This window comes from Rhinopithecus bieti, unplaced genomic scaffold (assembly GCF_001698545.2).
Source record: "Rhinopithecus bieti isolate Rb0 unplaced genomic scaffold, ASM169854v2 scaffold_31787, whole genome shotgun sequence".
NCBI classification, from domain to species: Eukaryota; Metazoa; Chordata; class Mammalia; order Primates; family Cercopithecidae; genus Rhinopithecus; species Rhinopithecus bieti.
The window spans coordinates 4,264,083-4,282,027 of record NW_016814655.1 but is presented as its reverse complement, the minus strand read 5'-3'; the positions used below and the strand labels follow the sequence as shown (position 1 = coordinate 4,282,027).

General features: G+C 38.4%; 1 protein-coding gene across 6 annotated transcripts in view; it reads right to left on the bottom strand.

Moving 5' to 3' along the window:
* Positions 1 to 17,945, bottom strand: part of NT5C2 (5'-nucleotidase, cytosolic II) — a 112,119-nt gene that overhangs the window by 59,065 nt on the left and 35,109 nt on the right. For 2 of the 6 annotated variants that reach the window (XM_017851724.1, XM_017851725.1), the window contains exon 1: positions 6,302 to 6,637. The exons of the other annotated variants lie outside the window; for them this stretch is intronic. In XM_017851724.1, coding sequence (XP_017707213.1) covers positions 6,302 to 6,315 — 14 coding nt within the window. In that variant the 5' untranslated portion in view covers positions 6,316 to 6,637. Of the gene's footprint in view, positions 1 to 6,301; positions 6,638 to 17,945 lie in introns of those variants that run through there. 6 annotated transcript variants of the gene reach the window in all.

Sequence of the window (17,945 nt, the reverse complement as noted above, 5' to 3'; positions counted from 1 at the left end):
GCTATTTCCTAAATATGCCCTAAGGCTTTGTTTATATTCTTTTCCCTATACTTAACAGGGCCACCTCAGTTATCTCTAATCATTCAAGACCCTGCATCTCAAGCGATTTTGTCAAGGAACTATCAATATTCTGGTTGTACCATAGAACTATGTAACAGTAATGTCTCTGGATTTCACTACTTTTCCACTTAATGAAAGAAACTGCATCAACTAAAATTCTATGAAGTTGTGACCCAAATGAGAGTTTTAAATATTCTAAATTCCCTATTTTGACACTATATGTTGTCATATACATAAAATATGGTAGTTCTCTTATTCTTTACAGGATTATAAACTTTGAGACCAGGATTTATAACCTTCCCAACACCTAACATAGGGCCTTGTAATAGCAGACACAATATTTAACCGAACTAAAAATTAAGCTTAAACTAGAAACTTAATAGGGGTTGGTCATTGCCAGAGGCTGTGGGGAGGAGGGAACGGGGAGTTTCTGCTATTGGGTACAGGGTTTCTTGTGGGGGTAATGAAATGTTCTAAGATTAGATAGCGGTATTGGTTGCACAACTCTGTGAATATACTAAAACCATCGAATTGTACGCTTTAAAAGGATGAATTGAATGGTATGTGAATTGTATCTCAATAAAGCTGTTATTTTAAAAAAGTAACAGGAAGACCTCAGTCTGCCATTATGTCTCCATCCTTTGTAAAAAGTATGCTTAATGATATAAAAAATATTATAGGTAAGAACTTTATGAAATGGATTCTTGAAAATTCAAAGCTCAAATACCATGGACATACAGACACAACAAGAAATTTTGGGTTAGATTCTAAAAGCAACAGACATCTATTAGCATTCGTCCTGCTTTCATAAATTCTAACCACTAACTTCTTACTAATTTGTTTTAACATTTTCTCTGAGGAACATCAAGAGGGATACATTTTGTTTATCAGATTGTGTCAAGAGAAGAGCAGTGGCCAGGCACAGTGGCTCATGCCTGTAATCCCAGCACTTTGGGAGGCAGAGGCAGGTGGATCACGAGGTCAGGAGATCAAGACCATCCTGGCTAACATGGTGAAACCCCGTCTCTACTAAAAAAATACAAAAAATTAGCCAGGCGTGGTGGCGGGCACCTGTAGTCCCAGCTACTCGGGAGAGACTGAGGCAGGAGAATGGCATGAACTCGGGAGGCAGAGCTGGCAGTAAGCCAAGATCGCGCCACTGCACTCCAGCCTGGGCAACAGAGCAAGACTCCATCTCAAAAAAAAAAAAAAAGAGAGAGAGAGAACAGCAGCCTGTGCATTAAAAATCTGAACAGTGCTCACCTCGGCAGCACATACACTAGAAATCTGAACCAATGTGTTAGCACTTATAAAATAAAACATAAATTAATTATAATACTCATTTTACTCACCCATACACTCAATATTTAAAAGTTCCAGATTTTTGAAAAGTCAGTATGGAGACATACATAGAATAAAATTTAAGATGATTAAGATTTAAAATGCCATCAATTATAAAATGTACCCATATTATATACCAGTAAGAAAAGGGGGGAAATGCCAAGTCAGAGCCTAGTAGGAGATTCCACAAAAAGCTAAGATATCAAAAGGGATATACCCATATTATGAGGATAAGGGAGAAATATATCTACAACACACAAGGGCCCACAAAGAAACCTGTACATCTCAGCCTTGACTGTACATTTCTTTTCTATTTGTACTGAGTCCAGGGAGGGGGAAAAATCTCTCCCTGAGAATTTGAACAAGTCAGTCTTGTAGGTTGTGCTCTGAATTTATACTACCAGGATGGCTGATACTTTCCCCAGGTGACCAAAAGAAGCAAAAGCAAATCCTCTCTGGAAGAACTCAATTTGAATTCTAGGTGGTATACTGCCAGATACAGCCCAGTTTCTGAGATGTTTAAATGTAAAAGAAGGTCTATCTTAAAAACGACAAGATAATAGCAGTACTGATGATAATGTAGACTCTCTTTCCACCAAAGATTTTAAAGCACACTTCAAGGAGATTCATCAAAAATATTTAAGGAAAGACATTAAAATTCCCTTCACCTTCATTCTCAAATGAAGAAATTGTGATAATGGGAGCAGGACGGTAGGAAATATAAGAGAGGGCTGACTACCAAATCAGAGAAATACAGAAATTATGGGAGAAACCAGGACAATACCAGTACTTCTAAGAACACATTTACTATTCTAAAACCTCAGTCTAATTAAGCACAGGTTTTTTCCAATCCCCTTTTCCCTATTTTCCTCTAAATTGTTTTCACTTTTCTTTACAATTTTGAAAGACCAGTGTATAGAAGATCATTCATAAAACATAGAAACATTGCAGGGTTAAACTCTGTGTGACAAAAATTAGAGAAGAAAATATGATTATCCATGTTAGCATAAGGCCAAATTAACAAGTGTACTGTGCCTATACTGGAAGAAAGGTCAAAACTCAGAATTTAAAATAAAAACAAATAATAAAATTCATTTTGGCCTTTTACCTAAAAGACAGCAACTCTCGTAATTATAAATAAATAAATAAATAAGGCACTTTAACAACTCCAGATGGCTAATTCAATCATGACACTGCAAAGACAGTATATTTTTCCCTGCATTACACATCCTAGGAGCACCCATATTTTCCCAAAGATATCCCTTTGAATATGAATAATCAACAACCACTTTATTTACAAAATTTAACATCAGCAGGATGAGGAGCTTCTCAAGTCTCATTCCTCCACCAACTTTACCAAGGTATCATTTACTTAAAATAACATTCACCCACTGTAAATGAAAATTTTGGTGAGTCTGATAACGGTATACACTCATGCAACAACTACTACAATCAAGATGTAGAATATTTTCTTCAATCCAAAAAATTCCTTCATGTTCTTTTGCAATACCCTCCCCAGCCCTTGGTCCTGAGCTACCACGAGTACTTTCTGTCACTGTAGTTTTCATATAAATGGAATCAAGTATTATTTTGTCATGTGTCTGGCTTACTTAGCAATACTTCCAAGATTCATCCATGTTGCTGCATATATGATTAGTTCTTTTATTCCTGAGTATTTCATTGTGTGGATATACCACAATTTGTTTATCCATTCAGTTAATGGACATTTGGTTTGTTTCCAGCTTTCGACTACTATAAATGATGCTGCTACAAACAGTCACATACAAATGTATGTGGGCATCCTTTCATCTCTTGGGTAAATATCTAAAAGTGGAATTACCAGGTCATATGTTAAGCATATGTTTAACTTAAAAAGACATTGCCAAAACTCTTTTCTCTTTTGCACTCTTATTAGCAATGCATGAGAGTTACCATTGCTCCACACTGTCAGTGTTTTTTATTGCAGGCATTTTAGTGTGTGCGCAGTGGTATCTCACTATAGTTTTAATTTGTATTTCCCTAATGACCAATAGCATCTTTTCAAATCCAATTTTGTGAAGCATCAATTCAAATCTTTTGCCTGTTTTTAAACTGGGTTGTCTTACTATTGAATTACAAGAGTTCTTCATATATTTTGGATCCAAGTCTTTTATCAGATATAAATATATTCGGAATATTTTCTCCCAGTCTGCGGCTTGCCTTTAAATATTCTTTTTTTTGAGATGGAGTCTCGCTCTGTCACCCAGGCTGGAGTGCAGTGGCCCGATCCCAGCTCACTGCAAGCTCCGCTTCCTGGGTTCACACCATTCTCCTGCCTCAGCCTCCCGAGTAGCTGGGACTACAGGCATCCGCCACCACATCTGGTTAATTTTTGTATTTCTAGTACAGATGGGGTTTCACCGTGTTAGCCAGGATGGTCTCGATCTCCTGACCTCGTGATCCGCCCACCTCGGCCTCCCAAAGTGCTGGGATTACAGGCGTGAGCCACCGTGCCTGGCCATCTTTAAATATTCTTAATGATGTCTTTAAAGAAACAGAAATTTGATTTTTTGAATTTTGATGAAGCTCAACTTACCAATTTTGTCTAATAATTTTAATTCAGTTTACCTAAGAAATCTGTACATCATTCGGGGTCACAAAGATTATATTTAGGTCTATGATCCATTTTGTGTTATTTTAATGTACGGTTTGAGGTAAAGGTCAAAGGTCAGGGTTCTTTTTTTTTTTTTCCTATATGAATATTCAGTTGTTCCAGTACATCTGTTAAAAACACTAGCCTCTCCTGGCTGAGCGCAGTAGCTCATGCCTGTAATCCCCAGCACTTTGGGAGGCCAAGGCGGGTGGATCCTCTGAGGTCAGGAGATCGAGACCAGCCTGACCATCATGGAGACTGTCTCTACTAAAAATACAAAATTAGCCGGGCGTGGTGGTAACCAGCATGCCTGTAATTCCAGCTACTCAGGAAGGCTGAGGCAGGAGAATCACTTGAACCTAGGAGGTGGAGGTTGCGGTGAGCCAAGATTGCGCCACTGCACTCCAGTCTGGGCAACAAGAGTGAAACTTGTTCTTAAAAAAACAAACAAAAAAAAAAACACTAGGCTCTCGCCATTGAATTAGCTTATCTTCATTGCTGAAAATCAATTGATTATATATATGTGTGGGTCTATGAACTCCCCATTTGGTTCCAAAATCTATATGCCTATCTTAACACTAATATCACACTGTCTTAATTACCATAGGTTTACATAAAGCTCAAGTATAATTTTTGGTGATTTAACTCTATTAACAATCTTTTCCTATTACTATTAGGGAAATATTTCATAGCTATCAAATGATAACATGGTACCAAATGTCAACATCGCACTTATGAAAATGGTAAATGTAAGAATTTTTTTCATCCCAAAGTACAAAACGTATCCATTTATTTCTAAAGATAGCATAGAGAATAAAACTTAATTGATTTCATTTATATACTCCACATACTTCAAATGCACTTATTATCCATTCAGACAGAACAGGCATTGCCCCAGAGGCTCCTGCAAATAAACCTAAAAAAAAGTCTCTGCCCTTATAGTGTACTAGTGGGGTAATATAGGTCCCTTCAACTTTCTCTAACTAACCAAATCTAACATATACTTTACCATGGGTAAAAATTAGTACTAACTACTTCCAAGAACTTTAACTGCATCTAGAAATACAATTCATCTTAAATCTAAAAACTATAATAGCTTTATAAACAACCCTGTGTACAAGACTGACAAATATACTAGCACCTGTGATAGTCCTTATCATAAAAATGGTTTAACAACTACCAATCTATAGCCAGTGATAGAAGGAAAGAAAATACACCAACCTAAAAAGGCAGTCCTTTAAGAAAATATACCAATCTAAAACGGCAGTCCTTTCATAACTTTCACATTTAAAAGAAACCTCAAATTTCTAGTGATGTCATAAAAGGTCTAAAATAATACAGAATTACTTATACCCCTGGTTGTTCTCGTTATTCAATAATGAAGTTTAAAAATAGTAGTAAAGTGGGCCAATTTTATTTTGTTCATAATCAATACATGATTAGATTAAAATAAGTTGTAAATGTGAGGCTCTGGAACCACTTCAAATTTTCTTACAGAACAAAAGAACTAGAAAATAATAGATTCCAGAAAATAAAACTAAACTACTGTATTTTTAAAGAATTTTTTGGAAAGATTTATGTCCTATTTTATCAAAAGAAACATCTCTCTAAAATTAACCAGGTCTAGTTATGCCTGAAGGCTAGAAATGAAATAACTAACAGTATGCAGTTATTAACTTATCACTTATTATAGTGGTCACAAATAGAGAATCAGTAATAATTCAGACTCTGAAGCATAAGAGAAAATAATATAAAAACAACAGAGAACTATCTTATATTGCAAAGCAAATTAGAATAGGGAATTGTACTCTAAATTATTTTTTGCCTACACTTCCCAGAAACAAACAAAATCATAGGCTGTTTTTCACTAAATATTTCACACTATTTTCTAAAGGTACAACATATCTAAAATGCCTCTGAATTTGTAAGCTTCCCTCAATTCCTCGGTAAACCACCGTTCGCTTCCAAACTTGATAAATACATTCTGCAGGAAAACAAACTGAATTTACCACAGAGTAAACAAAGTACTTATATCTTACAAAATTCCTATTAAGATTACCCTTACTCAATGCTGTCTTTCAAAACAACAACAGCAACTTTACAGTAGATTACACATGAAACACTGTAAGATTTGGGATGAATTTCTTTCAATCTCTGCCTCTACCTCCACCCTTGGACTGGTAGCACTGCTTATTAATCTTTTAATTCACTCAGATGACACCTCTTCACTGAGAAAAATGAAAGAGAAAGAATAATAAAATCACTTACCCTTCCTTAGACATTCTCAAAGATCTACTTCCTCTGGATGAGAATACAGGATCAACAAACAAGCTTCACTGATCTCTTGAGAACTGTAGCTCATTTGTTAAAGCACAGAGAACTCAGGCCCTGAGAGGCCCAACACATTTGGGCACAATGCCGAACCCTAACTAGGCAATATCTCAGTGACCAATATCCTCAGCTTTAAATACTTGAAAACTTAAGAATAATTTTTTTAAAATTTCAAGACTAGAAAAAATAACTAATGGCCTGAACTGTTTAAGGCTGGCCAGTTAAGGAAGGAGACAATCCAAATGGCAAGTTTCCGTAAGAGACAGGAATCGTTACTGGCAAACAGAAAAAGCAAATTTACCCCCTAATGAGGCCCTCCAACAGTACGCAAACAATGTGAGTTTCACAGAATCAAGCAGCCCTGGTCGGTCAAAATCATTTTCAGTTTACTCTGGGAGCAAAAAACACACAGGATAAATAATTTTATGTTTTAATTATTAGTTTAGTTATTTCCTCCCTCAGAAAATGAACAACGTGAATTACAAGAGAAGGAAGTATGTGCCGATCATATTACAGGAGGAACCTAAAGTATTTCCACAGTGAGGTTATTTTTTTTTCTGATTTCATTAACTGCTTTTAAACAAAACATCTGTGTTCACAAATATTTCACTTAATCGCCTGAAAATTTCAGCTCATGTGAAAATATATTTACAGATCCTTGGCATATGGGGGATAAATCCAGAACATTCTAAAGGTTAATTCCAAATCTCAGAGCAAATTGAGCTTTGAAAAAAAATCTGTAACATTCCTGCCTCCTGACCAATATAATGCATAGGGAAGAAATAAATAAGTCTGCTAAAGTCTAAGAACGCTGAGATGGCAAATAAATCCTCCTAGTGGTGATTCAAATTAAAAATAAAATACATATATCTTAAAGAACTACTACTTGAATTAAGGCTTAAAATTTTAAAAAGCTTTATCCCTTTAAATATTACCTAAATATCTTACCATAAAGGCTTCTATTTGTTATTAAAATGTTTAAATAGTTACTAAGTAATTAAAAGCACTACTAAATACTATAAACTTAAATGTAAGGATAAAAGACTTTAAGGTAGAAAACATAAAAAAGAAAAAAACAGAAGAAAATTATTTTCAGTTTATTTAGAAAAGCAGTATGGTATAATGGAAAGATCATGGGCACTAGAAGAACTAAGGCTTAAATTCCAGCTCCTCCACTTTCTGGCTTTGGAACTTTGAATAAGTTACTTAACCTAAGCCTGAGCATTTTAATCTATAAAAGGGAAGATAACATCTGGTAGGGATGTTGTCTGTCATATGTAAGCACTCCAAGAACTACTATTGAGGGTAGGAGAACAGGAAAAGCAACTGGATTATCAGGCATTGCCTCATTAATATATCTCTTGGGAAATACTGTTTTAAAAAATCTAAATCTCAAGTTTTACACAAATATGAAGGATTTCCATTGACTATCCTCAAAGCAAATTCCATAACTACAAGAATACAAATTGAATACGGAAAAATGATCTAATCCTTAAGGGTGCCAACTTCCCATGGATTCCCTAGATTTTCAGCTTGTGGTATCACAGCTCAGTGCAGTGGAAATAAATGTAATTACTATTTTAAGACTTTACTACTGGCAAAGACAAAGGAAAACAAAAATTCTCACTTGAACTGAGGGTACACACTTACAGGAGCTTCCTGTGCAAAAGGTAAGGTATTGTCTGAAGATGACTAGCTCTTTCAAACTCCATGCATATATTAAACAAATATTTACTGAAAGTCTGTGTGCCAGGTACCAGTAATACAAAGATAAACTTGGCAGTCCTTGATTTTAAGAAGCTAGTGAGAAGGTTCATTCAAAAGCAGTTATGAAGTAGTGTATTAATAGCAGTATTGGAGATACGCACAACAGAGAGGGACATATAGATCCTCTTGGCTGAGTCTTATTGAAAGTTAGGATGAGATACTGTTTTTTAAAACTGACACTGTACTAAGCTCTTTATTACCTCATCTAATCTTTGCAGTAACTCTATGAGGTAGAAGTTATTCCAGTTTCAAAGATGACAAAATTAAAATTTACAAAAGTTAAATGCTGTGATTCTAAAGAAATGGAATAATCCAAAATGCCAACCCTAGGCCCATGCTCTTAATCACCATGCTAAAAGTCAGGCTAAGAGGAAAAGAAGAGGTCTCCAACAGAAGAGGAACCATGAACAAAAAGCAAAATGGCATAAATATCATGATGTGTGAATAAAAACACAGCTATGAGCCTGGGAAGTCAAGGCTGCAGTGAGCCATGATCACGCCACTGCACTCCAGCCTGGGTGACAGAGTGAGATCCAGTCTCAGAGAAAAAATAAAGCTAGATAGAGTTGAGTTGACAGAACACAGAATCTGAGGAAGAGAACTGCTCAACACAAAAGTGGACAGAAAAAGATCAGTCTTAGAGAGTCTTAGTGGGGTTAAAATTTATCCTGTTGCATGCTCGATGTGATATCACTAAAGGTTCTAAGCAGGATTCTAACATAATTTAAAAAATGAATTTGGCCAAATGCCGTGGCTCACACCTGTAACCCCAGCGACTCAGGAGGCAGAACTGGGAGGACTGCTTGAGGCCAAGAGTTTTAGACCAGTATGGGCAACATACAAGATCCTGTCTCTACAAAAAAAATTTTTTTAATTAGCCAGGTATGGTGGCATGCACCTGTAGTCCCAGGTACTCGGGAGGCTGAGGTGTGAGGGTTACTTGAGCTCAAGGTGACTGCAGTGACTTATGATCATGCCATTACACTCCAGCCTGAGCAACACAGTGATACTCCATCTCTTGAAAAAAAATTTTTTTTTGAGGAGGACAAGGCTGAAGGTGCGGAGACCTACAGGGGATACTGCCACAATCTAGGACAGTGATAACAAGGGCCTGGACTAGGGCAATATTATCAGGAATGAAAAGGCCAGAGTCTAGAAATAATTAGATTCATTTTAAAGCATGCATGTGTGCTTAAATAAGACATTAAAATTTGAGCATGATGACTATATTATTCCTCACTTCTTGGATCTATAGTAGTAATATTTAGAAATGCTTCCTAATGGATGTAGTAATAATTAAAGTCCTCTTTTAAAAAGCTTTCAAGGGGCCACGCGCAGTGGCTCATACCTGTAATTCCAGCACTTTGGGAAGCCGAGGCAGGCGGATCACCTGAGGTCAGGAGTTCAAAGACCAGCCCAGCCAACATGGCGAAACCCCATCTCTACTAAAAAGACAAAATTAGCCAGGCGTGGTGATGCATGCCTATAATCCCAGCTACTAGGGAGGCTGAGGCAGGAGAATCGCTTGAACTCAGGCAGAGGTTGCGGTGAGCTGAAATCGTGCCATTGCACTCCAGCCTGGGCAACAAGAGCAAAACTCTGTCTCAAAAAAAAAAAAAAAGCTTTCAAGGGCCAGGCATGGTGGCTCATGCCTGTAATCCCAGTACTTTGGGAGGCTGAGGCAGGCAGATCATGAGGTCAGTAGATTGAGACCATCCTGGCTAGCACAGTGAAACCCCATCTCTACTAAAAATAGAAAAATTTAACCAGGTGTGATGGCACGCACCTGTAATCCCAGCTACTCAGGAGGCTGAGGCAGGAGAATCGCTTGAACCTAGGAGGCAGAGGTTGCAGTGAGCTGAGATCACGCCACTGCACTCCAGCCTGGGTGACAGGGCGAGACTCCATCTCAAAAAGAAAAAAAAAGCTTTCAAATGGAGGTGGTTGGAAATAGAGTCAGGAATATAAATCAGGTCTTACAACTCTTAGAACAAAGTTCACTAAGATTTAAATGTTTAATATATAACTAGAAACTACAAAAAGTGGCACAGCAGATTGGAAAAAATATTCCAAAATGAAATGCTGAAACAAAAAAAAAAATTATGTAAATCAAAATTTTTAAATGTGATTAATAGATTTCACAACAGATCAGACCCAACTGAAAAGAGAATTAGTGAACTGGAAGATAGGTCAGGAAAAACTTCGCAGAATGTGACACAGAGAAAAAAAAAGGATGGAAAATACAAAAGGATAAGAGAAGAAAGGACACCGTCCCAATCTACCATATGCTTATTAGGGTTCAGAAGGAAAGGAGAAACAGGGCAGGAACAATATATGAAAATACAACCACTGAACATTTTACAAAACTGATTAAATACAAGCACAAAATCAAGAGGTCCAGTGAATCCCAAGCAGGAAAAATAAAGAAAACCAAAGTTTATTACCTACCAACTGTGGGAGACATATAGGTGGGAGTGACACTTCTGATATGCCTTTTGCATAATTTTGACTTTTAAATGTATATTACTCATATATATTGTATACAATAATGCTATAACATAGGATGTATTATGAAATGTTACATGATTATGTTAAATTATTTAAAAAATTAAATCAACAGAATGAAAAAGAAAACAACACTTAACTGAAAGCAAACAAATGAACCTAATTATACTGTATACAAATACGCTAACCACACTGTAGAGAAAAAAAGCAAGGAAGAACTAACCCAAGTAACTAAAAAACATAGTATTTGACTATAAGCCTTTAGACTTTTTAAGAAAGTGGAAGAATGGCAAACAAATCCTGAACTCTTTTTAGGTTTGTTTGTTATGGTAGCAGTTAATCAACTGAAGCAATTTTAGATTAATCAAACTAAGTATGTTGATCATGTCAGAAGCCAGGGCTTTCACCTGTGGCACAAGGGATATACAAACAGGGAATGGGAGTGAACAAGAAGGAACTTTCCTAGGATTGACTAGAATTAGATGTAATGGTGTGAACTCGTGATTTCTACAATACATATAAAAATGTATACCCAGTGAAAAATTCTACACAGATTAAGGTAAAGACATCTTTAGAACATGCCACTCAACATCAGTAGAATACACATTCTTGTCAAAAGCATATAGATTATTCAAGATAGACCACAGAGTAGCCCATAAACCAAGACACAGTAAATTTACAAGGACTAAAATCATGCAAAATATGTTCAACAACCACAATGGAATGAAAGTACAAATCAATGACAAAAGAAAATTTGGAGCCAGGTGTGGTGGCTCATGCCTGTAATCCCAGCACCCTGGGAGGCCGAGGCAGGCAGACCACGAGGTCAAGAAATTGAGACCATCCTGGCCAACATTGGGAAACCCCATCTCTACTAAAAATACAATAATTAGCTGGGCATGGTGGCGTGCACCTGTAGTCCCAGTTACTTAGGAGGCTGACGCAGGAGAATCGCTGGAACCTGGGAGGTGGAGGATGCAGTGAGCCGAGATCACGCCACTGCACTCCAGCATGACAACAGAGTGAGACTCCATCTCAAAAAAAAAAAAAAAAAAAAAGAAGAAAAGAAAATTTGGGACATTCACAAATATGTAGAAATTAAACAACATACTCCTAAATAGAAATCACAAAGAAAGCTAGAAAACACAATTTAATGAAAACAAAAGGACATAACAAAACCATTGGGATAGAGCAAAAGCAGTGCTCAGAAGAAAATGTATAGCTGTAAAGGCATATATTTAAAAAGAAGAAACATCTCAATTAATAGCCTAGCCTTCCACCTTAAGAAATTATAGAAAAAGAAGAATAAATTCAACCCAAATCAAACAGAAGGTTGGAAATAATATATTACAGACGAGAGCAGAGACTTAAATATATATATGCAAAATCCAAAGCACTGGAGAAAAATCAATGAAACCAAAAGCTGGTTCTTTAAAAACATCAACAAAATTGACATTTAGCTAGACTGACCCAAAAAAAGAAGACTCAAATTACTAAAATCAAGAATAAAAGCAGAGGCCAGACATGGTGGCTCACGCTCATAATCCCAGCACTTTGGGAGGCCAAGGCAGGCAATCACTTGAGGTCAGGAGTTCGAGACCAGCCTGGCCAACATGGTGAAACCCTGTCTCTACTAAAAATATAAAAATTAGCCAAGCATGGTGGCGGGCACTTGTCATCCCAGCTACTTTGAGAAGCGGAAGCAGGAGAATCGCTTTAACCCAGGAGGCAGAGGTTGCAGTGAGCCAAGATTGCGCCACTGCACTCCAGCCTGGGTGACAGAGCGAGACTCTTGTCTCAAAAAAGAAAAAAAAAAAGAATAAAAGCAGAGACATGGCCGGGTGCGGTGGCTCACGCCTGTAATCCCAGCACTTAGGGGGGCTGAGGCGGGCAGATCACGAGGTCAGGAGATTGAGACCATCCTGGCTAACACAGTGAAACCCCGTCTCTACTAAAAATGCAAAAAATTAGCCGGGCAAGGTGGCGGGTGCCTGTAGTCCCAGCTACTCGGGAGGCTGAGGCAGGAGAATGGCGGGAACCCGGGAGGCGGAGCTTGCAGTGAGCCAAAATCGCGCCACTGAACTCCAGCCTGGGCGACTGAGCAAGACTCCGTCTCAAAAAAAAAAAAAAGAAAAGCAGAGACTACTAACATCACAGAAATAAAAACAGATATAATACTATAAATAACTGTATGCCAACATATTAGGTAACCAACATAAAACAGATAAAAGTAGTAAAAGACTTGTACACTAAAGACTACAATACCTGGAAACACACAAATTACCAACACTGACTCAAAAAGAAATAGAAAATCTAAAGAGATCTATAAGTAGTAAGGAGATTAAGTCAGTAATCAAAAAACTTCCAACACTGCCAGGTGCAGTAGCAGGCACTTGTAGTTCTAGCTATTCAGGAGGCTGAGGCAGGGGGATTACTTGAGGCCAGGAGTTAGAGGCTATAGTGCACTGTGATCAGGCCTGTGAATAGCCACTGCATTCAGCCTAGGTAACAGAGTGAGACCTCATCTCCAAAACACACACACACACACACACACACAATTAGAGCTAATAAACAAGTTCAGCAAAGTGGCAGGATACAAGATTAATATACAAAAAAACAGCTGTGTTTCCATGAACTAGCAATGAACAATCCAGAAATAAAATTAAGAAAACAATTCCATTTACTATAGCATCAGAAATAATGAAAGACATCAGACTGGACAACATAGCAAGACTCCCTTCTCCACCAACAAAAAAATTTTTTTAATTAGCTAAGCATGGTGGTACATCTATAGTCCTAGCTACTTGAGAAGCTGAGGTGGGAGAATCACATGAAGCCAGGAGTTCAGGGTTACAGTGAGCTATGATCATGGCACTGTACTCCAGCTTGGGTGACAGAGCAAGATCAAGAAAGAAAGAAAGAAAAGAAAGAAAAAGAAAGAAAGAAAAAGAAAGAAAAGGAAGGAAGGAAGGAAGGAAGGAAGGAAGGAAGGAAGGAAGGAAGGAAGGAATAAAGAGAAAGAAAGAAAGAAAGAAAGAAAGAAAGAAAGAAAGAAAGAAAGAAAGAAAGAAAGAAAGAAAGAAAGAAGACAGAAAGACAAGACAAGACAAGACAAGACAAGACAAGACAAGACTTAGGAATAAATTTAACAAAAGAAGTGCAAGACCTGTACAATGAAGACTACAAAATACTGCTGAAAGAATTAAAGAAGATCTAAATAAATGGAAAGACATCCCATAGTCATGGATCAAAAGACTTAATACTATTAGGACAGCAATACTTCTCAAATTTATATATAGAGTCAATGTAATCCCTAACAAAATCCCAGCTGGCTTTTTTATATAAATTGACAAGCTGATCCTAAGATTCATATAGATATAGAAGGGCACCAGAATAGCCAAAACAATCTTGAAAAAGAAGAGCAGGTTGCTCTTTTTCAAAACTTACTACAAAACTGCAGTAATCAAGACTGTGTGCTAGTAGCATAAGGATAAATAGATCAAACAAATGTAACTCAGAGTCCAGAAATAAATTCATACATCTATGTTCAAATGATACTTGACATGGGTGCCAAGACCATTCAATGTGAAAAGTATAGTCTTTTCAAAATAATGGTGCTAGGACAACTGGATAGTTACACGCAAAAAAATGAATCTGGACCCCTATCTTGTATAATAACAGAAAAAGTAAATTAAAATGGATCAAAAACCTAAATGTAAGACCTAAAGCTATAAAACTATCAGAAGAGAACACAGGAGTAAATCACTGCGACTTTGGAATAAGCAGTAGTTTCTTAAACATGTCATGAAAAGCACACTCAAAAAAAGAAAACATACATAAACTGGACTTCACCCATATTAAAATTACATGTGTTTCAAAGGACACTACCAAAAAAGTTATTAATGAAAGTCAGCCCACAGAACGGGAGACAATATTGGAAAATCACGTGTCTGATAAAGGTCTAGAATTCAGAATATATAAAGAACTTTTACAACTCCACAATATAAACAACTCATATAATAAAAATAGGCAAAACACCTAAACAGACACTTCACAAGATACACAAATGGCCAGTAAGAACATGAAAACATGCTTACCATCATTGGTCATAGGGGCAAATAAAGAACACAATGAGATACTATTTCACACACACTCACATGGCTATAATTAAAAAGGCAGGGCTGGGCATGGTGGCTCACACCTGTAATCCCAGCATTTTGGGAGGCCGAGGCAGGCAGATCACCAAGTCAAGAGATCGAGACCATCCTGACCAACATGGTGAAACCCCACCTCTACTAAAAATACAAAAATTAGCTGTGCGTGGTGCATGCCTGTAGTCTCAGCTACTCGGAAGGTTGAGGCAGGAGAATCACTTGAACCCGGGAGGCAGAGGTTGCAGTGACCTGAGAACGCCGCACTCCAGCCTGGCAACAGAGCGAGACTCTGTCTCAAAAAAAAAAAAGGCAGTAAGTGTGATGAGGATTTGGAGAAACTGGAACATTCATACACTGCTAGAGGGAATGTAAAATGATGCATCTGCATTTGGAAAATGGTTTGGCAAAGTGGAAACAACCCAAATGTTAAGCAACAGATGAATGGAAAAACAAAATATGGTATATCCATACAATTTTTTTTTTTTTTTTTTTGAGACGGAGTCTTGCTCTCTCGCCCGGGCTGGAGTGCAGTGGCCAGATCTCAGCTCACTGCAAGTTCCGCCTCCCAGGTTTACGCCATTCTCCTGCCTCAGCCTCCCGTGTAGCTGGGACTACAGGCGCCCGCCACCTCGCCCAGCTAGTTTTTGTATTTTTTAGTAGAGACGGGGTTTCACCATGTTAGCCAGGATGGTCTCAATCTCCTGACCTCGTGATCCGCCTGTCTCGGCCTCCCAAAGTGCTGGGATTACAGGCTTGAGCCACCGCGCCCGGCCACAATATTTTTTTTTTCTTTAGACAAGGTCTTACTCTGTCATCCAGGCTGGAGTGTACTGGCACAATGATAGCTCACTGCCACTTTGACTATCCAGGCTAAAGTGATCCTCCCATCTCAGCCTCTTGAATAGCTGGGACTAAAGGCATGCACCACCATGCCTGGCTAATTTATGTATTTTTTGTAGAGATGGGGTTTTGCTATGTTGCCCAGGCTAGTCTCAAACTCTTGGTATTATGATGTAGTCTGCCCGCCTCGCCTACCAGGAAGTGCTGGGATTACAGGCATCAGCCACTGTGCCTGACCAACAGAATATTATTTGGCAATAAAAAATAATGAAGTACTGAGATAGGCTACAATACAGATGAACCTTGAAAACACTGTGCTAAGTGATGCAGGACACAGTGGCTTGTGCCTGTAGTGCTATATATAGTCCCAACTACTCAGGAAACAGAGGCAGGAGCATCATTTGAGCCCAGAAGTGTGAGGCTTCTGTGAGCTATGATTGTGCCACTGTACTCCAGCCTGGATGACAGAGTAAGACTCCAACTCTTAAAAAAATAAAAAGAAAAAAAGGAAATACTATGCTAAGTAAAAGAAGTCATACATGGAAGGCCACAAACTGTATGATTTCATTTATACGAAATATCCAAAACAGGCAATTCCATAGAGATAGAAAGTAAATTAGCAGTTGACATGGGCTGGAGAAAGAGAGAAATGTGGAGTGGACTACTAATGAGTATGAGGTTTTTTTGGGGATAATGAAAAATGGCTGTATCACTTTGTCAATATACTAAAAGTCACTGAATAATATACTTCTATTTTATATTATGTAAATTATACTTTGATTAAGGTTTTTGGGGTTTGTTTTTTTTTTTTTTTGAGACAGAGTCTCACTCTGTTGCCAAGCTGGAGTGCAGTGGCACGATCTTGGCTCACTACAACCTCTGCCTCCCAGGTTCAAGCGATTCTCCTGCCTCAGCCTCCCAAGTAGCTGGGATTACAGGCGCGTGCCACCACGCCCAGCTAATTTTTGTATATTTAGTAGAGACAGGGTTTCACCATGTTGGCCAGGATGGTCTCAAGCTCTTGATCTTGTGATCCACCTGCCTCGGTCTCCCAAAGTGCTGGGATTACAGGCGTGTGCCACCATGCCCGGCCAAAAACAATGTTTTTAGTATTAAAAAAACCTAAATGTCCACCAACAGAAAATAAATGATGAAATAAATTGTGGTATACTGACACAATACAATGACACACAGTAATTAAAAAGAACAAATTACTGATACAAAAACATGAATGAATCTGTCAGACATTACAATTAATACAGAAGCCATATCCTTTAAGGTGAAATACACCATCTAAATATAAATATAAATAATACTTCCTCAACGTAAGTTTCTTCTTGTACTATTTCAATAAATCTCAGATCTGCTTTTATTCTTTCTCTTCCATGCCACCAATACCACCACTTTTCTTCTTAATTTTACTGTTAGATATGTTGTTTTTGGAAGAAGTATACAGGGAATGGTAGTAAAGGGAAAGTGCTTTAGGATTCAATACATTCTTTTGAACAGTAACATTTAGAGAATCTGTACTCCATAAAGTGGTATCACTGCACATTTTAAAGAGCATCTTGTATCCAGAACAGATAAGGAATTCATGTGACATAAGAAAAGGTGTCACTGTGAGAATTTTTATTTTGTTTTTATTTCTTAAGAGACAGGGTCTCGCTCTGTTTCCCAAGCTAGAGTGTGACAGCATGATCACAGCTCACTGTAACCTCAAACTCCTGGGCTCAAGAACTCCACCTGCCTCAACCAGGTGCCATAGCTCACGCCTGTAATCCCAGCATTTTGTGAGGCCAAGGCGGGTGGATCACCTAAGGTCAGGAGTTTAAGGCCAGCCCGACCAACACGGTGAAAACCCATTTCTACCAAAAATTACAAAATTAGCCTGCCGTGGTGGCGCATCCCTGTAATCCCAGCTACTCAGGAGGCTGAGGCAGGAGAACTGCTTGAACCCAGGAGGCAGAGGTTGCAGTGAGCCAACATCGCACCATTGCACTCCAGCTGGGGCAACAAGAGCAAAACTCCATCTCAAAAAAAAAAGAGGCCGGGCGCGGTGGCTCAAGCCTGTAATCCCAGCACTTTGGGAGGCCGAGGTGGGCGGATCACAAGGTCAGGAGATCGAGACCATCCTGGCTAACACGGTGAAACCCCGTCTCTACTAAAAAATACAAAAAACTAGCCGGGCGAGGTGGCGGGCGCCTGTAGTCCCAGCTACTCGGGAGGCTGAGGCAGGAGAATGGCGTGAACCCGGGAGGGGGAGGTTGCGGTGAGCTGAGATCCGGCCACTGCACTCCAGCTTGGGCGACAGAGCG